Consider the following 26,357-nt stretch of genomic DNA (forward strand, 5'->3'; position numbering starts at 1 on the left):
CTGTCCAGTTTCTCCAGCACTATTTATTAAAAAGACTGTCTTTCCCCCACTGTATATTCTTGACTCCTCTGTTATAAATTAATTGACCATATATGGGAGGGTTTATTTCTGGGCTCTCTATTCATTGATCTGTTTCCAGATCAATTCATTGATCTCTATTGTATTCATTGTATTGATTGATCTCTATTCACTGGTCACAGTCTGACCCATGTCAGACTGTTTTGATTACTGTAGCTTTGTAATAAAGTTTGAAATCACCCCATACCCCTTTTTGAAGCACATTTCCATTGTATTTGGGGAATTTGCATTGTATTTGTAGTTGGAGGATTATTTTTGGTATGAAGTTATGCAGTGGATAAAGACTGCCTCTGCAGACTGACTCTGGGGAGCAGATGTCATTCAGACACAGGCTTGGGAAAGTTAGTCTTCACTTTCCCCAGTATCTCCTCTCATCTAAAAGAGAACCTAGGGGAACTCAAGAAAGAAAAGACAGGTAGTGAAATAAGTAACATGGAATAAAGTTGGTCTTCAGGTTTTCTGGCATGATAAAGGTCTTGCATTCTTAGGGGGTTTATGTGTTTTGACATACATTGTCCCCTTTGATACACACAGTAATGGCAGAGGAGGGTAACTAAGAATTTACCTGGAAGGGGCACACCTGCCGCAACCAGAAGTCATGGCTTTCCACTTGACAGCTGGGTCAGTGAGTAGTCTGGCCTCTTAGCTTCCTAATCAGACCAGTAGTTTGGGGTTAAGTTATCAGGTGTCCATCTTACCACTGTAGGCTGCCTGCCTGCCACTAATAGAGATTTTGCATTTCATGTTATACCAAAACAAAATTTATTCCATAAAATAAAGCTTAAGGGGATTCCCTGGTAGTCCAATGGTTAGGACTCAGTGCTTTCACTGCTGAGACCTGGGTTTGATCCCTCATCAAGGAACTAAGATCCTGCAAGCCTCACAGTGCAGTCAATAAATAAATAAATAATAAATAAAACTTTAAAAAATCTATCCTCAGAGATACTGCAGGTTTAATTCCAGACCACTGCAGTAAAGCAAATGTCATAATAAAGTGGGTCACATAAGTTTTTTGGTTTTCCAGCGCATATAAAGGTTATGTCTATACTACACTGTAGTCTATTAACTGTATAATAACATTATGTCTAAAAAGAAATGGACATATCGTAATTAAATACTTTATCGGTAAAAAATGCTAACCATCATCTAACAACACAGGACTGCTGCACATCTTCAATTTGTGAAAAAACACAGTATCTTTGAAGCGCAATAAAATAAGGTGTGCTTGCCTACAGAATTAGCCCTTTGTCATGCTCTGACCCTTTATTTAAGAAGTATTCATTCACATCTCAGTCGAATTTGCCTTCTTTTTATAATTTTATTTATTTATCTACGTTTGGCTGTGCTGACTCTTTGTTGGTGTGCTTTCTCTAGTTGCAGCGAGCAGGGGCTGTTCTTTAGTTGCAGTGCTCAGGCTTTTCATTGCAGTGGCTTCTCTTGTTGTGGAGCATGGGCTCTAGGGCATGGAGTATGGGCTTAGTTACTCCTCAGCATGCGGGATCTTCCTGGATCAAGGATCGAACCCATGTCTCCTGCATTGGCAGGGAGACGCCTTACCAATGAGCCACCAGGGACAAATTTGACAGCCCCCAGTCAAATTCAGTAGACGCTTACACGTGATGTCACATGGTGAACATATCTTTCTAGCTGGATTCTATCCTTCTGCCTGTTCATTATTTCTACCTAGAAGTGTGTGTCCTCGGCTTCCCATGAGGATTCAGTGATGTGACATGCTTTCATTCAGAGTGTACATTACCTACAGCCAGGCTTTGACTCTGGGTAGCCACTACCCAGCCAAACTTCCAGATTTCAGCAGTTAAATCTCATACCACAAAACCAAATGTAGGATGGCTCAGATCTATTAATATGCAAGGGAATGTTACCTACCCCAAAAGACACTAATGCAAACCCAAGATGATTAAAAGGCATTTCTTTGATCAGATCACTTTGGCTGCCAGAGACTGAAACCATTTCGGCTTTTCTTTTCTCTTTCCATAGATGTAACTCCTTCATTGAAAATTCCTCCGCTCTCAAGAAGCCTCAGGCCAAACTGAAGAAAATGCACAATTTAGGACACAAAAACAGCAGCCCTCCCAAAGAGCCTCAGCCTAAAAGGGTGGAAGAGGTCTACAGGGCTTTGAAAAATGGACTTGAGTAAGAACATCAAACCTAATGATACATTGAAACCTTTTTCCTTTCTAAAATCCTCAGGAGGGTCAGAGAAGCTAGTCTTGTGAGATAATTTTAGAATGTCTATTTCTGTAGCATGATTGCACCATAATTGAAGAAACCTTAAATGAATTGAGTCCAAAAGATAATGAACTCTGTCGGTTTCCATCATAGCCAAACATTAAAAGAAGCCTGAAAAAGTAGTATATTTATATTTAACTTGGCATTGGATTTCACTTCAACAATGGTAGATAGGCATATCTGTCCTAGAGACTGCTAAAGAAGGGTTCGAAAACCTTCCCAAGTATATTATAGTAATGGTCTGTCCAGAATAGAACTTCCCAAGTGTGTGGTGAGATGCGTACAGTCAATGTCATGTGGAACTTAGATGGGATTCCGTGAGCCTAGACCCAAGACTGACTCCACAGTACTCACCCCTCCCTCTTCATTGGTTTTGCTTTCCTGCACTGCCAGCCTCATGGGGTTCTCATTTTAGACCATCTGGATAGTATCAGAGGCAACTGCTGGAGCTTTCAAAATGTGGAAAGTTTGGGAAAATGCAGAGCCTCTCCCTCACCAGCTCTGCCCTCCACGGAGTAAGGTCCAGGTTCTTAATGCCCCTGTTCAGGTCAGCATCAGCACCAAGGCCACTCATCGGCCATGGAGTTCATGATCACATCTCTCTTATCTTCACAGTGAGTATCTGGAGGGTCACCAGACAGAGCTGGACAAGCTGACAACTCAGTTAAAAGATATGAGAAGGAACTCGCGCCTGGTAGGTACTCATCATTAAGATGTTAACGCAGTGGGGTTTTGGGGTGGGAGAGGAGGCGCTGCTAAGTAACTTATCTTACTGATAGGCATAGGATGAGGAAGAAGCTTCAAGAAAAGCAGATCCAAGGGGCAGAGTACCATCTGCTTCCGGCTGTGTATTTTAATGCTTTATTCTTAATATGTTCCAGTAGTTTCCAAGCATATTCACGCAAACTTTGTAATCAGGAAAGAAATACTTAAAAATAAACTCCCTATACCGCTCCTCCCAAGTAATATAAGGAAATGAAAAGTTGGGATTTTCCTCCAGGAGATAGTGATGAACTGGGAAGCCTGGCGTGCTGCAGTTCGTGGGGTCACAAAGAGTCGGACACAACTTAGCCACTGAACAACACCACCACCATATTTTTAGTGTTGGAATTTGGAGCCCAGAACTTTTGTTTTATCTCAGTTTTTAAAAAAGTAATAGGTGAGTGATATCAGAAAGGGGAAGGAAGCTCAAGAGGCCATTGTTAGGAGAAATCGGAGGAGTCCTTGAGCCATTTCAACTACACATGGTATTGTTGGAGATTCTTACAACTTTCCTCTATTCTGATGAATCTGTGAGGGCTTCTCTGCTTGAGGAGGTGTTTCTAATGATTTTAAATGATTCTGTTAAGTCCTAAATGATATTATGCCTTAATGTCCCAAGGCATCAGAAAGCCCAGGAAAAGTCTACATACACAAGGTCCAGATATACATGAATAGCTGTTATCTTTTTTAAAAGATGTGCTAAAATGTATGTTGTCGTCCTGCAAAGCCTGAAATATGCAGGGTCAGGGGCTTCCCTAGTGACTCAGTTGGTGAAGAATCTGCACGCAATGCAGGAGACCCAGGTTCGATCCCTGAGTTGGGAAGGTCCCTTGGAGAAGGAAATGGGAGCCACTCCAGTACTCTTGCCTGGAGAAATCCATGGACAGAGAAGCTTGGGTAGAGGTTAAATTCTTCATAAAAGTTGAGGTTTTACATTCTAGTGATATTAAATGATAAAGTGCTCCCATTTATGTGGAACTCACTGTGGAGTGGCCTTCAGAGCTTTTGAATGTCCTTGACAGTCCTCAACCGCAACAAATGTTCCTCTTTGGAGAACAATGGTGTGTGGATGGAGGAGCTTCCAGCGGGGCCAAGTGTTCCATAAAAACCCTTCTGATGGGGGCTGTGGCTTAGTGTACTGATGCTCCTGTGATACTGTGACCCAGGAATAAACATGCTTTAAAGACAATTTGTGGAAAGCCCGTCACCACTCTCAAGGACTCTTCTTAAATATCAATTTTTATGTGTTTAAACAGGAAGGCAAGTCTTTTTTTAACACATATATCACTGCTATTTTGCTTTTTTTTTTAATCACTGCTATTTTTCATGTTAACATTTAAAAAAAAATTTTTTTTAAGTGAAGATGAATTTCTGTGCCCCTCACTATGTAAGAGAGGAGAGCTCAAAGCAAGTGAACGTTTTACAGCTCCCAGGGGGCAGCGAGGAGACTGGGCAGGGTTCTGGAGACAACAGAATATAAATAAATACTAGCTCTTAAAAATATTCTTAGTGGTGTTTAAAATAACCCAGATTTTTACTCTTTTAAAGCAAATGTAAAAAGTCCAACAAAACATTTTAGAGCTGATCATTATTTCACTGATAATGCAGAAATGCAGACAAAACCCTTCGATTCATGTCAGTAATGGTTTTGAGGGAAATGTGTTTTAACCCGGATACTGTTTTTTTGTTTTTTTTTAATTTTAGGGTGTGCTATATGACCTAGACAAGGTAAGTTATTGTTCTGTGTTTGGGGTGTTGCTGGGGAAAAAAACCCTTCATCTTTGAGAAGTCAGTGATCTCCTCTTAGATCCAGTTAAGGTCCTAGAGAAAGAGTTCATACTTTTATCTAATGAGGATGATGTAAACACTATGATCTACAGACTCAATAATATGTTTAAGGTCCCATTTGTAAAAATGCCACCTGGTTTCAGGGCTTCTCCGTGTGCTGGTAAGTTTAAGAATTTTCCAAGGGTTTAAAGGTCCATACCTGTGTTCTCTCTAAACGGGAATTATCATATTTCATCAGATGGAAGACGTCTTTGATTAGAAAATCATTATCTTATGTGCCACTAAGAAAAAGAGTGATTCCAGTTAAACTATGGCGCATTTTTTTCTTTTCGCTGAGAATGTGTATTTTACATTTAGTGACAAACTCTCTTAGACCTATTTTAAATGTACGTATTTTTTTAAAGTTATATGCAATGCTGTCTCTTTCCATGCCTTTCTGTATATTTGAGACCTTTGATGCTGAATCCACTGTTTGCAAATATTTTAAAGGGTAATTAAGTTTAATATTTATAACTCAAATGGAAGAGGTGACACGTAACCAACTGTGATTATTTTGAAGCAGGCACAGACAGCAGCAGTTGTAAAATGCACCCCAATTTCAGAAACATTAAAATGGGGCTGAGTTTATCTTTGAACTGATAAAATGTCTTTATGAAGGAATTTAAATATGCTCCAATATGATACTGTCCTGCCAGAAATCCAGGAAATTCTATTTTTTTGGCCTCCTTTGATGTTAAGCATAAGGATTCTAAAAGCTAGCTGAAGTTCATCTTTCAGTGTATGTATTCAGTATTTTTAAAAAAATACTGTCTAAGTTGATACTAGAGAATCTTTTAAAGTAGTAACAGAGATAGAAGGAAAAGGGAACTAGTGAACAATTTCTGGCGTTTTTGAGTATGAGATAATAAAGATAGCCACACAGGGCTTCCCTGGTGGCTCAGTGGTTAAAGGATCCACCTGCCGGTGCAGGGGACACGAGTTCCATCCCTGGGATCCCTGGTCCAGAAAGATCCCACATGCGGTGGAGCAACTAAGTCTGTGCACCACAGATGTTGAGCTTGTGCTGTGAAGCCTGGGAACTGCGGCTACTGAAGCCTGGGTGTCCTAGATCCCATGCTCTGCAACGAGAAGCCACCGCAATGAGAAGCCCGTGCACCACAACTAGAGAACAGCCCCCACTTCCTGCAACTAGGGGAAAGTCCAGGCAGCAGCGAAGGCCCAGCACAGCCAAAAATAAATACAGAAAGTTGTAAAATAAAAGTCTTTAATAAATAGCTACACATGTCTAATCAGTGAAACTGTAAATGTCTGTACTTTTTCAAACTTCTTCTTTTAATTCCAGCAAATTAAAACCATCGAAAGATACATGAGACGCCTGGAATTTCACATCAGTAAGGTAATTGACGTTCCTCTTGTCTTTGCCTGTTTTTCAGTTCTCGGTCACTAATCAGTATACCTTTGGCCTGAACGTAGCGTCTAGTCCATGGAGAACTTCTTGTCCAATTGATTCCTAGCCTGATTAGCAGTTAAATCCTCCAACAGGCAGTAAAGCTGGAGGAAAAAAGTAAGAATGGAGAGCCTGATGATCTAGCACATTTTTTACTCTGCTTCAGTTCAACGGATATTTAGTAAGTGTTTCCTGTGCATGTGCCCAGTGACTAGTGTAGGATACAGCCTCAGTGTGGTCTGGTCAGAGATAAGATTGCACCAGACTGACCCTGCAAAGATCTTCACACTTGCTTAACTTTATACTTGGGTCCCACATGCAACAAGATTCCGTATCCTTCCTTGATAAAGAAGGAACCCCCATAATCTTCTTTATCGAGGCCTTTAAAATACTTAACCACAGCTGCAGTATAGCTCCCTCAATCTTTCTCATGCTCACTTAAGTTTCTTCCACTCTTCTTCACATGGCTTGGTTTCCAATTTCCTTTTCATCCTCACTGCTTCCCTCTGTGTTCTCCAGTTTGTTAGGGTCCCTGATATCCAGCTCTGAACCCTACAAATAGTTGACTGATGGTCCCACCACCCTAGCAATGAGTGGGATTATCCCTGTCACTCTGGACACTGTCGGCAATATTGGCATAGCCTAGAAACAATTTCCTTGGGAGGGCAGCTGAATCAACACTAGCAGCAATTCCTGTTCTCATCTGTGCCCATCAGAGGCACCCACTCATCTTCCAAGTGTGGAGACTGGAGGTTTTAGCTATTCTCTCTACTAGGAGTCAGAAGTTTTACTTCCATTCTCTGCGACATACTCACTGGGCTGTATCATCTAGGTGAACCTTGACTTCCCACTCTGTGTAGTGAGCCTGGAGTTGCACGTAGTCAGTCTAGATGATCCTAAAAATCCTTTCCAGTTTAGAATTCTATGATGATTTATATGTCTGTAAACATATGATAGTGCCTTTGTACATTCCTACTTTGAAAGGTTTTTATTACCTTGGTAAATCTGAAATTGCTCCTATTTCTGTTCAACTCAATAAGTAAAACAGTGACATCCATTAGAAGATATTGATGTGGCACGCGTGCCTTGAAACTACTCTGTTTAGTTGGGAAAATAGCAAGAAAACAGAATTGGTATTAGGAAAAAGTGTATTTATTCGTCTTATAGCCATCATTGTAAGATATAACAATCTTAGTGGTTATTAAAGGGTAGTAACCCCCTATCTGTGGCATCTTATGCATGGATTCTTAACAAATCCTAACAAGTTACATTTTATTGACTCCATTTATTTGATGAGAGCCAGTTCTAACTTATAGGACTTCCCTGTAGCTCAAACGGTAAAGAATCTGCCTGCAATACAGGAGACCAGGGTTTGATCCCTGGGTTGGGAAGATCCTCTGGAGAAGGTTATGGCAGTCCACTCCAGTATTCTTGCCTGGAGAATCCCACAGACAGAGGAGCCTGGTGGGCTACAGTCTGTGGGGTCACGAAGAGTCAGACACGACTGAGCAACTCTCTCACGCACACATACACACACACACATACACTGCTAACTTAGAGGTAAGACAAATTCTTACCTACAGCTGGGCCAGTTTCTGCTTAGGTGAGTGCAACCAGCTAAATCCACCAACCCCAAAGATAACTAAACCCCTGCTTAGTTATCCTTTATGTGAAAGGTTAACTCCATTTGGCTAGGATGGACTAATATTTAAATGAAAATAAACATGTATAATGAATCACTTTGCTGTATACCTGAAACTAACATCGTTAATCAGTGATACTCCTATATAAAATAAAAATTAAAAATAAAAATAAGGTATTTAAAAAATAAATGAAAACAAGAACAAACTGTTCTTTAAATGCAAAGTCGTATACTAATCATTAGGGCTATACCAGTGGTCCAGTGAGAAGTTTCCTTATTGAGAGGATTATAGTCTCAGCGACTTTGGAAAAGATGTTGAAGGGCCAGTCCCCCAGGAGGCCACACAGGTGAAGCAGCCAGACCTGCATTAGAAGAGGTATCGGCTCCTGTGTTTCTAAGTCTCCAGGGGACCAGCCACATTGGACAGTCTGCACCGTTTATTTAAATTTTCAAACTCCTTGCCCATCCCTAACCTACTAAATCAGCATCTCAAAGTGAGGCCTGGGCATCAACATTTTAACAAGCTTACCAAGTGAGTCTTAGTTTGAATGTATGGAAACCACCCTCAATGCCAGTCACCAGCCAAAGGATCTTATCAGCAGATATGCCACCATCCCTTGGGTCCTATACCTCCCTCTTATTCAGGGACAAATCCACCAACCCCAAAGAAAGACTGTTGTTCCTTCCAGAGTTTTGACTGTTCCTCTCAGAAAAGTAGAGTGAATTGTCGAATAGCAACAAAGAATCCTTTACCCAAGAGAATCATCTTCAGTCTCTTTAACATTCATGTACTCAGCTAAGCATCACTGATATCTGTATAGAGAGAGCAACTATGGAAAATTATACCATTAACAGGTAGTAGTAATAATGCTTTTTAGTGATCAGCCAAAAGTTTGCCTTCAGGACAAAAGGGGAATCTTAAACCCTGAAATGCATCATATTCATCTCCACCTTCTTTTGAATCCACAGCTTATAGCCTCCTTTTAGAAAGAACAAAGTTTGTACTGAAATGAAAAATTCAAGTAGTCCTGGGTCAATAACCATCTCCCAGAAAATAGAACATCTAGTGATATCATGCTTTTTAATCTGCTTGAAAATGCCTATAGTTAACTGAGGTTGGTGTATTGATAACTGAAATATTACAAGAGACTGTAGAGATAAATATCAGGAATAACTTTAGGTTTTCTCCATGTAGGCACGGACATTTGGGGATGTTGACATTTGGGGATAATTCTTTATTGTAGGTGGCTGTCCTCTGTGATGTTTAGCAGCATCCCTGGCCTCTACCCATTAGATGAGAGCAGCACCTCCCAGCTGTGACATTGGAAAATGTCTCCAGATGTTGCCAGATGTCCCTTGAATATCACAGTCACCCTGGATTGATTGAGAATCACTGCCTGAGAAGTACTAAGTGACTGTCAGGCTTATCTAATGAGTATGATCAATAACCACTTGCAAAGAGTATATTATTATTTAAAAGCCTAGGCATAGAGGTGTTACAGAGAAATGTTCATTTCCATTCCTCGCATTTATGTTTTTAATTGTGGTGTAATTTACATGCCAGAAATGTCACAGTTGTTATGTTCAGTTTGATAAGTTTTGACAACCATGCTTCACTCTAATTTTAAGAATAACTTACCATTGTTTTCTGTCTTTTGTTGAGCCGCATCTTTACAAAAACCATTTTCGATAAACAGTCTCAAGTTCTTTTTAAAAAGAATTCTAAATCTGGATGCGTGAATATCAGCTGGTCACACTCTCTCTTAAAATAAAATGATAATAGTCCAGTATATGCAAAGTCTTCACATCAGTGTGATACCGTGCACACTCTTCCAGTGTTTGTTCCTTGTGTAAAAGAGTCCTGTCTTCATTATCTAAACCTTATCTCACTCACTCCACCAATGTTAAGTTCATTTTCATTTCATGCCATTTGAAAAGAAAGCTCAGAGTAAAATCTGGTTTGAAATAGAAAATGGATCTTAGTGGCTAAAGCAAAAATGATGGGTCTGTCTAGAAAGGATGGCACTGCTACAAGAGTCTCCTTTTGAGTTCAGAAACATAAAGCATCTTGAACTTTTAGCAATGGTCAGTGTCACTTCCTTCAAGTGTGATAAATATTGATCGCGTTCTTGTTTTGTTTTGATTCTGGCAGGTAGATGAACTCTATGAAGCTTATTGTATCCAAAGACGCCTCCAAGATGGTGCCAGTAAAATGAAGCAAGCCTTTGCAACATCCCCTGCCAGCAAAGCTGCCCGCGAGAGCCTGTCGGAGATCAACCGGAGCTACAAAGAGTACACAGAGGTATGTGCCAGCCTGCTCAGCTGCTGAACTCCACCTGGCCTCACCTGAATTGAATTATCAAGAACCATTGGGTTTCCCAGGTAGTGCTAGTGGTAAAGAACCTGCCTGCCAATGCAGGAGGTGTAAGAGACACAGGTTCCATCCCTGGGTTGAGAAGATCCCCTGGAGGAGGGCATGGCAACCCACTCCAGTGGATTGGAGAATCCCATGGACAGAGGAGCCTGGTGGGCTACAGTCCATGGGGTCGCAAAGAGTCGGACACGACTGAAGGGACTTAGCACACTTGCACCCCAAGGACCAGGCGTCCTGCAAGCTCGTTCTACTCTTTAGAGGGAGAAGTTTTGCTGTTTGTCTGTCTTGCATTTTCTTGAGGCCATCAGTGCAATTTTTTAAAATGGCTCTTGGGTGGTATCGTTCGTGGTATTTTGATTCAGTGCCTTCTGTAAACTCCAGAGCACATGACTTTCTTGGTCTGTGAGCATCACCTGTCAGGCATGCCTCTCCTAGTGTAGTTGTAATAGGCTTGTTCACAGAAGTGCAAATCCACAGGATTTTAAATGCTGTGAAGCCGTTCGTAGGACAAGTGTTCTACTTCTTTATGTGTGCAGTCTATGTACAAGTAGACTACAAAAACATGTTAAAAATGTCAGCAAATGAATGAGCCACAAATGGGCTGGTTCTGCTCATTGAAATGCACTTCCAGATTCTGTAGTGTACAATACATTCTAGCTTTATCCCTGCAAACTGAACAGACCTTGTGGTTAAGATGGCCCCCCTGGATGTTGGGTTCACTAACCTCCTGCCTATGCTTATTTTATTGTAAGAAATTTCCGTTCTATCTTAAAGGAGGCAAGAAAAAGCGTCATGAACAGAAGCACACTTTCCTGCTTTCTGACTGTCTCTGGAGCACAAACATATGACACAGAGAGGTCTTTGCTCCCCCAGGGGTCACCTGATAGCAGTGTCTGAGATGAAATGACTGAATTATTAAAACCTTCTCACTGCCCCATGTGTCTTTGTTCAGAGATCCAATGTCATGAATGAAGTCATCTACCTGATGAGGGTCTAATGGACAGTTCCCAGGTCTGAGCATCCGTCTCAGCCCTGGGATGGGAGGGACATCTCAGATGACTTGCCACAGGATCATTTCCTGTGTAACCCTCCAGCCCCGCCTCTTGTCTGAACCAGCTTTGTCTTTTTTCATGGCCTAAAGCAGGGCTTCTTCACCTAAGTTCCCCTTTCGGGAGAATGCTTTTTGAATGCATGAAATAAAACCCATAGAAATTCAAAGGAAACAAATTATATTGAAATATAGTTAATTCAGTATTGTCAGCACAGTGATCAAAATATTTTTAAAACCAAATGTGTGGTATAGTACAAGACTGCTGCTTTATGAATACATCAAACTATAAGATTTAGCAGTGGCTCCAAGAACTATTGAAATTTCCAAGTATTGAAACGATTTCTCAAGGTGCCTGCAACAGTTGATGTGACATAAACATGGACTTTTACTAGGTCCCAGTCACGGGTCCCAGTCGTACGGCTGTGGCTTGTTTTCTTCATTCATGATATACAGACATACTAGATTTCAGTTAGAGGTTAGTGGAGATAGCAACATGACTTTTTCTTTTTCCCCATCCAGGTTGATGGAGCACAGGCTAAGAATCTCTGGCTTAGGAGCAGTCCTAGTTCAGGAGACCTCATTTCCACACATCTCTGAAATCAAAAGAGCAGTTGCCAGTGACAGTGGCCATTCTCAATACACACACCGAAGACAGAGCAGCAGCCTGTGCCTGTCCTAAAACTTTTTAAGGTGTTTCAGAAACACCCCCCCATGGAATCCTGCTCAATATTATGTGACAGCCTGGATGGGAAGGGAGTTTGGGGGAGAATGGATACTTGTATGTGTATGGCTGAATCCCTTTGCTCTCTACCTGAAACTATCACCATTATTGTTTATTGGTTATACTCCAATATAAAACAAAAAGCTTTAAGGGAAAAAAAAGAAAGAACCACCTGTGGTCAGGTGCCAAGACACAACATCATGTTTGCTCACAAACTCAAGGTTGTTGTGTAGTGTAATTTCAGCAAGAGGAGAAGGAAGGCCAGGACATCAGTAGCTTCCTACCTCACTTGACATCAAGTGGATTTGTGTCTTCACATAACGACAAAAAAACAGGGATTTTATCACAAAGAGGGTTTAGGAATCGATGGTTCTGGGAGCCTTTTGCAATGGCAGCAGTGTTCATCCAGGGCTGCCTGGGGGATACAGAAGACAATTCTGACTGTGGGTGTCCTCAACTGTTAAACTAGCTGTCCCCTGCCCCCATCAATTTTCCTAAAGACTCTGGTCACAGTCCTGACGTGTACGATAACATCGTTGATATATTTCTAGAAACAGTAATGCATTCCTTCCCAGAGACACCCAGTGCTCAGAGGAAGAAAATTGGTTTACAAAACTGAGACTTTGTTTTTAAAACTTTCCAGCTGCACAGAGTTCAACCTCAGGAAGTTTTCCCCAGCTTAGCTGAGCTATTTGAGGTACTGGCGTTTAAGAGTCAGAACCCCTAGCTTGCAAGTCAATCCTGAAGCCCTCTGGAAACAAAAAATCCAAATGGAAGCAAACCCTCGGCCAGGCTGGGAGGGGACTTTAGGGGAGAATGAATACACATGTATGTATGGCTGAACCCCTTCCCTGGCCACCTGAAAGTCACAACATTGTTAATCGGCTGTACCCCAATACAAAATAAAAAATCTGCCCAGGCCACAGGCCCAAGCCCCCAAAATGTGATGGGGGAGGAGCCTGCAGATGCTGCCCCGGGGTGTCTGTGTGGGGCAGGGGTGCGTGGGTGCGCGCGCAGGAGGCTGGCACAGGGCTTCCTGCTCAGAACAGCAGAGGTCAGCTGTGTGCTGTGCTTAGGCGCTCTGTTGTGTCCGAGTCTTTGGGACCCCATGGACTGTAACCCACCAGGCTTCTCTGTCCATGGGATTCTCCAGGCAAGAATACTGGAGTGAGTTGCCATGCTGTTCTCCCAGGGATCTTCCCAACCCAGGGATCAAACCCAGGTCTCCTGCATTGCAAGCAGAGTCTTTACCGTCTGAGCCACTAGGGAAGCCCAAGAATACTGGAGTGGGTAGCCTATCCCTTCTCCAGGGGATCTTCCCGACCGAGGAATCGAACTGGGGTCTCTTACATTGCAGGTGGATTCTTTACCGGCTGAGCCACCATCCAGAGCTTAACTGGACACTGCAGGAGGGCCTCCATGGGGGCAGCCCCCGGCCACGGCGCTTTTCCTCTTGACTTCTGACTGGGGCTGCTCTGTTGCTTAGGTCCTCAGACACTGAGGAAGTAGGCTGGGTGGTTAGATATCTAACCACAGGCAGAGATGGTGTCGCTCCTTTGCCTCCCCAGTTCCCTCCACATTAGACGAGGAGAGGACGCTTGTCAAACCCAAGAATCATTTCGGGGGCCTCCTGGCACAGCAGCAGAAACCCTGCCTCACTCACTTGGAGTACAGTTGAACTTCTCAGCTCTTTTGACTCCAAATTATTGTAAAGAAAATTTTCAAACCTACAGAAAACTAAAGACCAATATGTTGACCGTCATATCACTTTATTTAGACTTACCAGTTGCTAATGTTTTGCCATATTTGCTTTCCTTCTCTTGCATATGCTCCGTTTTTTTCCCTTTTTACTAAGTCATTTGATAGTAAGTGGTAAATAATGTGACACTTCACCCCATAAATATTTTAGCACGGATCCTTTAATGAGAACCTACGTAACACATGTATTCTTTGCATAACCACACACCATTATCACAACTAAGAATATTAATTACCAGTCATTCTATAGAATGATCTAACATCCTGTACATTTTCAGATTTATCTTATTTGGTCCAATAATATCTTTCGTAACTCTTTACTTTCAAATCAGGATGGAATCAGAGTTAACACATTACATTTGGTTATTATGTCTCTTTAATCTCTTTTAACTAGAATTTGTATCCCACAGTACTACTGCCTATTTATAGAATCCAGGCCAGTTGTTTTAGCACCTCCCACATTCTGGATCTATCTGACTGTTTATAAGTTAACTTGGTCTACTGTGCTCTAAATTTCCCGTACACTGGAAGGCTCATTTAGGCTTAGGTAGAACATTTTGTCAAGATTGCTCCATGGGCAGGGTTGTGTAACTCATCGCAAACAGTAAATGCCTCCGGTTTGAGCAGTGGTTGTGCTCCGCTATGAGAACATGATGTGCTTTGAGAGAAGCTTAGTTCTAACACTGGACCCCTGTGCTCTTTCTAGAACATGTGCGCCATTGAAGCGGAGCTGGAGAAGCAGCTGGGGGAGTTCTCCATCAAGATGAAAGGTATCCTCCCCCCTATTTAGAGAGGCAGGCGTCAGTTCTGCAGAGCTCCTCCAAGTGCCACATCACACACCCTATTGTCCTTGCAGAGATACTAGGCCTCCCTCTCTCAGCCCTCCCCACTTAATTTATTGATGCTCCAGAACCTTCTCATCCTGAGCCTTGCCTACACACTTCAATATTTACTATAACAAGATCTCAAACATACACAGACATGGAGAGAATGTTACAAGGAACCCCCATAGACCCATCACCTTTTAATAATTGGCAAGGTTTTGCCACCTTTGCTTCATCTGCTTCCTTGTCTTTGTTTTTCCTTTGATGAAATAAAACTCATATGTGGGAGTCTCCCCCTGTAGACTGCAATATGCCTCTCTTAAAGAACAGGGACATCTTGAGACCTCTCTGGTAGTCCAGTGGTTGGGACTCTGTGCTCTCAGCGCTGAGGGCCCAGGTTCAATCCCTGCTCAGGGAACTAAGGTCCCACAAGCTGTGTGGTGCTGTCGGGGGAAAAAATAATAGGGCATCTTACATCACCACATGCCAACTATTATCACTTCTAATAAAATGAGCACGCCTTTGTTATGAATCCATTCCATTGGCAAATGGCCCAGTCATCTTAAAAATGAGTTGTATAGTTGGTTTGTTCAAATCAGGATCCACAGTAGGTTCACACATTATCATTGGTCATCAAGTATCTTTTTTTAGTTTCCTTTTTATCTAAACCAGACCCCACTCTGTTTTGCTTTGTTTTCTTACCGTTGACTTACTGTGTTGAGGCCACTGTTGTACAGAATATCCCACCATGTTCTAAACTTGTCTTTTGGCTTCTTGGTGTCATTAAGTTCGTTCCTTTATGCTCTACTTTCCTGTAAATGACCTACCAAGTTCTTTATTTTTAAATGCTTTTTAGTGTTAACGTTCCCAGAGAACTGTGTGTTTAACCACCACCTTTCTGGTACCGACTCCAGAAAGTTCTACCCTAGAAGCAGTGCCAGTTTGCACCGCTAGCATCTTCAAAACAAAAAGAAGCTCTGGTATTAGAAGACAGAGCATCCCCCAGGTGTCAGGCTTACAGCCCAGCGGCGGCAGGGCTCTCAGACCAGCAGCCATCACAGCAGGGCCTTCTTCCTTCTGAGTCTGGGCCGTTCGCCCACTCACCGCGGGGAAAATGGCTGCCGTGTGCCTTCCCTTTGCTGAGGTGTCTTAGCAGCTGCACCCCTGGGTCGCTAATGGGGATTTAATCACCCTCTTGCCTACTTTTTGCCACCAAGGGAGTAGGAAAGGGGCGCTTTTTTAAAAAGGCTTCACCAGGAGAGCTTCATTTTCCGATGAGTCACCTATCTCAGGAGAGAGATTTTTCTGTCAAGGTCGACGCCTGGAGAGCTTCTCTGTATGAGTATACCTGCCGGTCCACACGACCTTGACGCTCAGCTGCCCACGCGGCTTTGTTCTTCTCTCCAGCAAATCCCACTGCCAGTCAGTCTGTTATTCAGTGTGAAGTCTCAACACTTACGTCACTGCTGAGGTGCGGCACCTTGCTTTTCCGGATTTCCGGTCCATCCTCTCCATTTTGAGTCCTCACCTGAGTCAGTGGTTCTAAAACCACTCGGGCCCTGCCCCCCTCTCAGCACGTCAGGGCGGGGCCCTGGAGTGTGTGTGTTTTTCACCCTCAGGATGATTCTGTCAACAGCCTGCTTCTGGAAAACCACTGTCCTGGGTCAGCGTTTCGCAGAGAACGCTTCTCTCTCCTTCCCCCAACTCTCGAGGCACCAGCCACGCAGGCTAGCATAGTCCAGGGTCTCACAGCTGAGAGAAATTCCTGTCACACCCATCTTCTCACTGTTAACACAGGAAGTACCATACATCCCCTGTTTCTGACACTGTTATCAAATGCACCAATTTGGGGTGGGATGGTAATTTCCCCATTTCTGCCATGGGGAGCGGAGTTAAGTGACTTGCCCCCAAAGTCACACAATACTTTATTATTTCTTTGGCTGCAGTGCATGGCATGTGGGATCTTAGTTCCCCAACCAGGGGTCAAACTCATGCTCCCTGCAGTAGAAGCGCAAAGTCTTAACCACTGGACCATCAGGGAAGTTCCTGAGGTGGGAAGTTCGAACAAAGTTGAGCAGATATGATAAACGATTGCTCAAAGAATGCTCTCTTCTACATGGGATGGTCATCCTCCACCCAGCACACAGGCATCCCGGGAGAGGTGTGGGAGGAAGAGGAACCCCACCCAGCAGATCTGGACCTCAGGCCTGGTGGTCAGTGAGGATGCTGTGGGGACCCTGCCGTCCACTGGGGGACTGGCTGCCCAGCTGAAGAACAAATCTGCGTTATGATGAGTTATCATGATGGATGGACTGAACTTTCTGCTGGCTACTGCTCTTCCATCACTACCCTTGACTTTGTCCTCTCCTCCTACCCAATGGGCTCCCCTGGCTTCTATCTGGGTTCAGGGATCACTCAAACCTGCAAGCTCACTTCCACTTTCCTAATCTAACATGAAAACTTGAACTGTTTCTGTGAAGCCTTTCAAGGGCAATATCCCCATGAAAATCTTCCTTTCTCTTGATAAAAGGAAGCCAGCCACTCACGCTGCCAAGAAATCTTGCATCTTTGCAGTTAGCTACTTTATCTGTTATTCATTCTGGTGAGAAAAAATTACCGCTCCCAAATACATAGTGACATAAAGTGAGGATCTTTCATAATATTCTCAGACCTGGTAACTCAGCTTCTTCCTGCCACACCCTTCCCCACTTCCCTTTTCACCCCACCCCAGCACACAACAACAAAATCATTCTCTGGGGCTTTTGGTGGGGGCGGGGTAGGTGATGGTGGTAAAAGCAATTGATCAAGTGCTCGCTGAGCTCCTGCTGTTGGCCAGCTGCATCCTGGTAAACGGTCCCTGGCCGTGACTTCCACACAGTCTCCTGGAGAAAATGGATGCATGAGCCAGTCCAGCCTAATTCAGTGGAATAACCAACCTGCCTAACCAATAATGTGGCCAACTGCATAGAAGCCTGGGGGGAGGGCTGAGAAGGGGGCCAGAAGCAGGGAAGAGAAAGGCTTCTCGGATGTAACTTTTGCGTTAGAATGAGAGGACCTTGGGCTTCCCAGGTGGTACTAGTGGTGAAGAACCTGCCTTCCAATGCAGGAGGCACAAGAGACTCGGGTTTGATTCCTGAGTCAGGAAGATTCCCCTGGAGGAGGGTATGGCAACCCGCTTCAGTATTCTTGCCTGGAGAATCCTCTAGACAGAGGAGCCTGGCGGGCAACAGTCCATAGGGTCGCACAGAGTTGGACCCGGCTGAGCGACTGAGCAAGCAGGGGGGGACCTTGGGAGGAGAGTTGTGGGCTCCTTGGTGCCAGCTTTTAAAGAGGCTCCGGTGCCAGGCTAAAGAGCAAGAGTGCAGAGCCATCCACCAATGTGCACATGAAAAGATCTGGTCCGTTACCGAAAACAACTTCTTCTCCCAGTTATTACCTACTTCAAATTAAGTTCCAGGCAGTGTCTATGTCCGAAAGCCTGTCCTGGCCCTTGCAGCTTTCAGGGCAGGTCCAGCCCAAGAGAGGGGACATCTACAAGGGAACCAGTAAATCTGCATTATTTATGTCTCAGCATAAATCCATCAGGCCTGTAATGGGAGCTCCCAGCTATTCAGCTGTTTGGCTGTTTTCCTTGGAGTAGAAAGTGTGACTTCCTTCGCTTCAGAATGGGTCCCCGCAGTGCTAAATTTTGTTAAAATTGTCATGAATTTCCAACCGGCCTTTTCTCTGTGTACGTGCTGCCAGCCAACACGTGTGATCCTTTTATCTTTGGAAAAGAAGATCCTCATAGAACTAGGAAAAAAGGGATGCATTCTCCTGCCAGAATGGCCCTTGAACAAAGGAAGAGCAGGGTGGGCGGCTGCTCACTGTAGTATCTGGGACTTCCGAAGGAGGTCGTGGGAGAGCTGTTTCATCAGTCAGTCGCGTTTACAGTAAAGCATCCACAAGAGGCAGGAAGACGCACTGTGGAGATAAAAGGCCCCTCAGCCCCCCACCTCCCATGTCCATCCCTGATGCTGACCCCTGTGGTGGGTTTTGGAGCGGTCATCATGAAAGCTCTGTGGACAGTGCTGCAGTCATCCCCAAACCGCTGAGGAACATGAAGCTTCCCCCAACTGAAGGTCCAAGCAGGCCTCAGACCAGAGTCTAAAAGAAACCCGGCCAGGTTGAAAGGATACTCACTAGGCAGTAAATGCAGTTGTTTCAGTTATGCCGTCAGTACTGTAAAGGCTTACATGAGCAGATAGGACTTGAAGAAGCATAGCATAGCCCCAGGCCTGTTTTTACGTACCTGCTGCCACATTGCCACGTTATGGTGATAATCACAGTATCAGTGTAATGCAAATACAAGCAATTCCAAAAATATTTTGCTTTAATAACATGAGCTGAGAAGCTCAAAAACATCTGTACCAAGTAGCTTTCTCCCATTTGGATAAGTTCTTCCAATACAAAATTTCTGGTGATTTTGAAAGGGAGAAAAAAAAATTCAAAGGATTTTCACTTTTACTCTCCTTTATCCAGCAAGGATATCAGATCAGTTTTTTAAGGTTTTTTTTGTTTTGTTTTCTTTTTTAACCAGGCTGCCACTGTAATAACCCAGGTAGGTAAACAGGCAGTAGATGAATTCTGAATAGTCTGTAGAGGTTTTTAGAGAGTGCTTAGGATTTTATTGGAATCGGCATATCTAGCCAATTTGGATTTATAAAAACAAGTTGATTGTGCTTTGGTTCAGAAGTACTAAAAATAAAAGACTAATCCTCCAGAAAACTATTAGTGAAAACTGGCTTCTTTAATTCTGCTCTTATTTCAGTAAATCTTTTTAAGAGGCTTGTTAATGTTCTACTTGTTAGTAGAAACTGGTCCTCAATGGAGTGGTTCTGTGGCTAGAGAGGTGTGAGGCGCTGGTGAGTTGCTGCCATCTTCTGACAGAGAGTGGTAACAGCAGGTGCTTCGTGAAGCCTCCATGGACCTCTGTCTTAACCCTGGCATCGCCCTCGGAACTGGTGGAAAGCAGATTCATCTGGCTCACAGTCTCATGACTTAATGGGACTCTTCAGAGAAGAAACAGCCTTCTCTGCAAGCACCTCTCCCATCATCCCAGCAAGGAATGTCCTCTCTCGCTGTGATAGATGAAATTCCCAGCAGTAGCTGTGCCCACAGATGGTCCCCAGAAGATATTAATGAGTTTTCACAAAGGCCTGACACTTTGAGTTTTATAAATGTGCCAGTGAGGGTTTGTAAAGAGGGGAAATCGACTGTGTCTCTGACCCCAACTGCTTGCTTACAGGTCTGGCTGGCTTTGCTCGCCTCTGTCCTGGAGATCAATATGAAGTAAGTATGGTGTCAATCTGGGCGTTGGACTTGAGAGACAAGAGTCAGTTGTCATTATTTTACTTCTTCAATTGTCTTTTTATTTGTGGGGTTTTTTTTTTTTTTTTTGTATTTTGAAAAAGAAATTTGGGCCCATAAGACAGTTTAGAGATTAGTATAAGACCTCTCACATATGGGTCATTTAGACACTAATTTTTAACATTATGCCATGTTTGCTTTATTATTATTAATATTGCTGTTGTTATTTTGCTGAACCATGGTAGATTAATGCACAGATATCATGACCCTTCACCCCCTAAATTGTTTTCCTAAATACAGGAAGACATTCTTTCATATAAACGTTGTCCAGTTCTTGACATGAGCAAACTTAGCATTGATCCCTTAGCTCGTGTCGTTAGATATGTGATCTACAGTCATATTATTCTGTGTCCCAATATTGTACTCAATAACAGCTTTTTTCCTGACCCAAGATCCAATCCAGGATTATGACTTCTTATAGGTATCAGTATTGAAGAATAGTGAAATCTAGATCTTTCTTTAAAAAAGTATACTCCATAAAGTAAAAAAAAGCTTTTCATCTTTTTCCTCTTCAAGAGGGAACCTCCGTAATTATTTTATCTAATCGTCACCTCCAGAACCTTCTCTAATTGTTCATCTCGGTGCGAGGTTGGGGGAATTGTATTTTCCTTTAACCAGTAAAGCTGTCTGACCAAGGGGTCTGCACACCCTCTCCCCAGAGTGTGTCGGGTTTCAAAATCCTTGTCCAGCTCCATCTCCCTTTCCCAGAAGGAGGTTGTTTTATTTCTTGCCTCTGGCCACTGAATAGATTTTAGCTGTTGGTTCCTTGTCTCTCTGAAGGGGCTGGGGAGTATGCAGAATCAATCCTGTGGTTGTTCTGCTTAAGCAGAACTAAGGAGAGAAAGAGCTGGTTGACCTGAGTGAGCTCAAGGGCTTGATACAATAACCTTTTTTTAAAGGAAGCCCTTCGCACCCGGTCCTAGAGAAGCAGAACTTATTCCCTTTTGAAAGTCTTTCTCCACTGATCCTCTGCTCCACCCACCCCCACCCCGAGACTTTGGAAGAAGCCACAGTCAGGATGTGGCGTGAGGATGCTGGAGAAGGGGAAGAGCGGCCGCGGTTTTTACCTGCCTTTTCGATCCTGGTGTTGGGAGGGGAGGCGGGTGAAGGCAGTGGAACCTGAGGACTCTTTGATGTCTTCTCCCTAGATTTTCATGAAGTATGGCCGACAGAGGTGGAAACTGAAAGGCAGGATAGAGGTAAACGGCAAACAGAGCTGGGATGGAGAAGAAATGGTGTTCCTGCCGCTGATAGTCGGGTTCATTTCCATCAAGGTAGGGTATCAGCACTGTTGTGTGTTGTCTTTGCTGCTGCCACAGCTGAATGGTCTGTCCTGGAGACCTGTCCCCGAGACCTCTGCCTGCTGCCCATCCACCCCCCAGACCGCTGTCTGTGCTAGAGGCACATCACCAGACCCACCATCATGTCAGAGCGGGCAGTGTAAATGTGAGACGGGCTTGGGAAACTCCCACCTCCAGCTTCAGATATGATTCTGAAATGCCTGCCCTGGCCCAGAAAAACAAAGGAGAGGGGATGCCTTCTTCCAGCGCTGTCCTGTAAGGCCTTTCTCCCTTCCCTCTCTCACCAGGTCACAGAACTCAAAGGGCTGGCGACTCACCTCCTGGTCGGCAGCGTGACCTGTGAGACCAAAGAGCTGTTTGCAGCCCGACCTCAGGTGGTGGCTGTGGACATCAATGACCTTGGCACCATCAAACTCAACCTGGAAATCACCTGGTAGTAAGTTGCCCTTTTTTATATCATCGCGATAAAAATACGGGTCACAGGCTCGTGCTGTTCCCGGGGTGGCGTGTGGACCATCAGAATCACCAAGGAGCTTGGCATGAATGCTGACTCTCAGGCCCTACCCCAGGGCCCAGGAATCTCTATAACAGGATTGCTAGGTGTTCACACATGTTAATATCATATCACTACTCTCCTCTTTGACTTTCTATATTTAAACATTTTATTCTGCCTCCATCCCTCCTTCTCAACCCTTGAACGTATATAAAGAAATGTATCTCTCGAGTCAACTGATGTGAAGGAAAGATACGGTCCAGTATGAGACAGTCTGTCTGCAGAAAGATCCTGATGCTTGCTGTGGTGTCTTAATTGCTTAACCATCTTTATCTCAGACATCACACACTGCTTTGGAAAGCTTTGGATGTCCTTAGTCTCTCCACACTCTAAATGCTGAAATAGAATATTTCCAAAGGGCAAGAGAAATCTTTTATCAAAGTAAGGAACTTAAAAGTAGTTTTCTGCTAAGAGGGGTGGGGGGTGGCGGGGAGGCTCAAGAGTGAGGGAACATATATATGCTTATGGCTGATACACGTTGTTGTATGGCCGAAACCAACACAACATTGTAAAGCAATTATCCTCCAAATAAAAAGTGGTTTTCTGAAGTCGTCCCATGAGAAAGGTCTTAATAAGTTATGAAACACTGGTTGCTCACAACAGTTGATCTTACGTCCCTGTTACCAAGTAACGAGGGCCTGTCCAATATTAACATCGGGCCCCTTTACGATACAGAGGGTCAGGCATGGAGGCGGCAAAGACGTGTAGCCTTGTCACCGGAACAGTGTCCACACGATTTGCCCAGCCCGTCTCTCCTCATAATTTGTAATGACTGACATCTCAAATGCAAGCTCCCGCTGGATGAACCCATGGAGCGATGACAAATGGCATCATTGTGAACAGACTGTTGTCCTTTCAATCACGCAGCAGGCTCTGGGTGAACTAAAATGAACAGGAGTGTTTTCTTCAGAACCAAACAGTAATCTATTACCCTCCTGTGTCATTAAAGCGTCTGTCCTTGCAAAGCTCCAGGAATTTTTACAGACTTCTTCAACATCTTGTGTTGTGTTAAGTCACTTCATTCGTGACCAACTCTTTGCGACTCCATGGACTGTAACCCCCCAGGTTCCTCTGTCCCTGGGATTCTCCAGGCAAGAATACTGGAGTGGGTTGCCATGCCCTCCTCCAGGGGATCTTCCTGACCCAGAGATCAAACCCACATCTCCTGTGGCTCCTGCATCACAGGCAGATTCTTTTATGTTTATGTCTCTAATATGAATGAAGAAGCAGATGTAACTGGTATCCAGGTGTGCACATAAATTGTGCTTAAAGCTGTGATGATAATCTGTGGTCCCTTGGGTGAGTCTAGGCTTCTTTTTCTGCTCCACTTTTTAAAAATCACGGTTTGTTTGATGACAGACTGATTTGGCCAAAACCAGCCCAGCTCTTCAGCTTCCGTGGTGGCTCAGTGGTGAAGAATCTGCCCACCATCACAGGAGACACGGGTTCTATCCCTGGGTTGGGAAAATTCCTGGAAAAGGGAATGGCAGCCTACTCTAGTATTCTTGCCTGGACAGAGGAGCCTCGCCGGCTACCATCCAAGGGGTCACAGAGTCAGACATCACTTAGTGACTGAACAGCAAATGACAAGCCCAGTTCCCACTGGCTCGCATTTCCGTTAGTATAACGAGGTGCTTTCTTGGCCTGCAGTCTGGTGACGACGGGTGATTTTCACAAGCACGTGTTCATGGGGTCCTGTTGTTTTGCAGTCCGTTTGATGTGGAGGACATGACCCCATCCTCGGGCGCTGGGAACAAGGTGGCCGCCCTCCAGAGAAGAATGTCCATGTACAGCCAGGGTACCCCGGAAACGCCCACCTTCAAAGATCACTCCTTCTTCGTAAGTTCTGTGTGCTTTCTGGAGGAGAGATGATGAACCCGAGGCAGTGTTTGCATCCAGCCTCTGGAATGCTTAATGTACAGTGTTAGGGAGTCTCTGTAATTCCTAATGCAATCATCCCTCTGTCTCCTTGGGGGTTCGTCCTGGGAATTCCCCTTTGATAGCAAAATCCGAGGATGCTCCAATCAGTTCTTTGTATGAAATGGCAGAGTGTTTGCACATAACCTTCACATCCTCCTTTGTAAGCTAGATCATCTCTACATTACCTATGATACTTAATGTAATGCAAATGATACGTAAATAGTTGTAAATACAGTGTAAATGCTATGTAAATAGTTGCCAGCAAATTGGCAAATTGAAGTTTTCCTTTTTGGACCTTTCGGGAATTTCTTTTCCATGGATGCATAACCCTCGGATACAGAGGGGAGGGCCGACTGTGATGTCATCTTCAAGTTCACCCTAACCCAGTGGTGACTAAGGAAAGCACACGCCTAGATGTCCGTGACCACCAGCGCCCAGTGGTCAACCCACTCTGTCCCTGCTCTGCTCCCCCCCACTTACCTGTTACTTTGATCAACGCATGTCAACTTTTCCGTCCCTTCTCTGAGATCAGCTTTTTAAAGAAGTAGATGTAAATAAGGGCCCCTTGTTTTAATCAGAAACGCTTGCTTAAGAGCTGACAGAAACGTAGTAACCTGCTGCTTTCCACTAACTCCCCATCTTGCTTTGACTTCTGAAGAGATGGTTGCATCCTTCACCAGACAAGCCAAGGCTGTCTGTCTTGAGTGCCTTGCAAGACTCTTTCTTTGCCAAGCTGCACCGCAGCCGCTCTTTCAGTGACCTGCCCTCCCTCAGGCTGAGACCCAAGGCCGTGTTAGAGTTTTATGTGAGTGTGGGTGGCCTGCCCGGGTGTGACGTGCTTGCCTTTGGGGGCTGGTGGCATGTATGCTTTGGCATGCCTCTTGTTTTATCTTCGCTTTTATGCTCACTGGCTAACACTTACAGGTCTCCTGTCCCCAGGGTGGGAAATTTGGGCTTGCATGCACCTTTGTGAGAGAGGCCGTTTGTCCTTCCCTTCCCATGATCTCTGCTTTTGTGCTGTGACTTTTCTCCACTGTGGCAAAGATATCCATGGTAACAAGATTGTCATTTAAAAAAACACAGTTACACATGAAGTCAAATAAGGTTGTCATTCACAAGTTAAGCGAATGTATCACTAATATCAATCTTTACAGTTGTAACCTTCAAAAACTGGCATTTGAGGAAGTCAGAAAGATTTAAATCAATTTTCCTAGAGCTCTTTTTATTGAAAGAGGTTCTTAGCCTTATACTGTCATAGTAAAAGAGACTCTAATTTTCAGTCAAAGATGTAATAAATTACCTACGTGATATGTGTTGCCCTTTATGTCGCAGGAGAATACACATACATATATGTACATACATACATGGAATGTTTTGCCCTTTACAGACATATAAAGTAATCTTTGAATGTCCAGAGAAGAAAGGGTTAAAAGTCTTCTGGTTAATAATAATAATAATAACCTCTTATTCATTGAGTTAAAAAAAAAACAGGTAAAATGGATGAGGCTAAACTCCAATAAAATTTCCAAGGGAGGTGGGAAGACGATATGGGAAAGATAAAACAGGCACCAGCTGACAGAGAAACTACCAATGCCAAGTGTATATTCATGCTCATACACTGCAAGTCAGAGGGGTGAGAAGGGAGTTGGCAGTGATTTCAGTCACATCATTTAAACAAGAGCAAGATTAGAAAAAAAATGTGATGGCTTCCTACAGCCTTTTGAACTATATGTTCATAAAGCCTTTTGAACTTGATGAACAGTCTTCTCAGAGCAGCCAGCTCCCTTCCGGCCCAGGTTCTCCAGGCCCACCTCTCATCTCTCCAGGCTTCATTCTCTGCCCAGCGCCCCGCTTCCCCATGCACCCTCCCTTTCAGGATCTCCCACAGACTGTTGTTCCTTCTAGAACACACTTCCTCCCCCTCCTTCCTTTCTTCTCTGTCTTCTAGGGCTGAGTTCCAGGTTGTCTGGCCGCAGCCACCCCCTAGCTCCAGCGCCCACATCACGGGTCAGTTACATCACGCCTGCCCTCGGGGGCCTGTTTGTAGGCTCAGCCTCTTGGCAGCCAGTACCGCCCCTTCAGCAGGCAGCTCGGTCTAACTCGACCTTTGCCGCCGCCGAAGTCCAAGCAAATATGGGCTTGGGAATGTGAGGCTGCAGAGAAAGGGCTGAAGTGGAGTTTGGAATTTAAATAAGAATCGAGATCACCCAGGCCCCCACCCCTGCCACCTTACTTAGCCAGGGCCTCCGCCTTCCTCAGAGCTGCTGGGAATGTGTGTTCTGCAGGCGAGTTGAGGCTGGGCCGAACAGCTCAGAGGACCAGGGGTTCTGTGAGATGCCCAGGGGACCCCAGGGAGGAGGTGCTGGGAGCAGGACTCAGCCTTCCACCATCTCTCCCCAGAAGCTTCCTCTTGCATCAGCTCCTTGGAGGCATAAAGCCTGTTTGCGGGGGAAGAGAGGGGGGTACAGATAGAGGAGGA

The 26,357-nt window shown here is 44.2% G+C and overlaps 1 protein-coding gene across 6 annotated transcripts in view; it reads left to right on the forward strand.

Annotated features, from left to right (window-relative positions):
- RIPOR2 (RHO family interacting cell polarization regulator 2) overlaps positions 1-26,357 on the forward strand; it is a 207,897-nt gene that overhangs the window by 158,960 nt on the left and 22,580 nt on the right. For 4 of the 6 annotated variants that reach the window (XM_065913071.1, XM_065913070.1, XM_065913076.1 and 1 more), the window contains exons 3-12: positions 2,077-2,232; positions 2,944-3,022; positions 4,795-4,818; positions 6,221-6,274; positions 10,120-10,269; positions 14,578-14,641; positions 19,983-20,026; positions 21,253-21,378; positions 21,693-21,841; positions 23,668-23,797. In XM_065913071.1, the coding sequence (XP_065769143.1) occupies positions 2,077-2,232; positions 2,944-3,022; positions 4,795-4,818; positions 6,221-6,274; positions 10,120-10,269; positions 14,578-14,641; positions 19,983-20,026; positions 21,253-21,378; positions 21,693-21,841; positions 23,668-23,797 (976 nt within the window). Of the gene's footprint in view, positions 1-654; positions 700-2,076; positions 2,233-2,943; positions 3,023-4,794; positions 4,819-6,220; positions 6,275-10,119; positions 10,270-14,577; positions 14,642-19,982; positions 20,027-21,252; positions 21,379-21,692; positions 21,842-23,667; positions 23,798-26,357 lie in introns of those variants that run through there. The other 2 variants (XM_065913073.1, XM_065913072.1) reach the window with 2 other exon arrangements.

The sequence above is a fragment of the Muntiacus reevesi genome, chromosome 20 (assembly GCF_963930625.1).
Source record: "Muntiacus reevesi chromosome 20, mMunRee1.1, whole genome shotgun sequence".
NCBI classification, from domain to species: domain Eukaryota; kingdom Metazoa; phylum Chordata; class Mammalia; order Artiodactyla; family Cervidae; genus Muntiacus; species Muntiacus reevesi.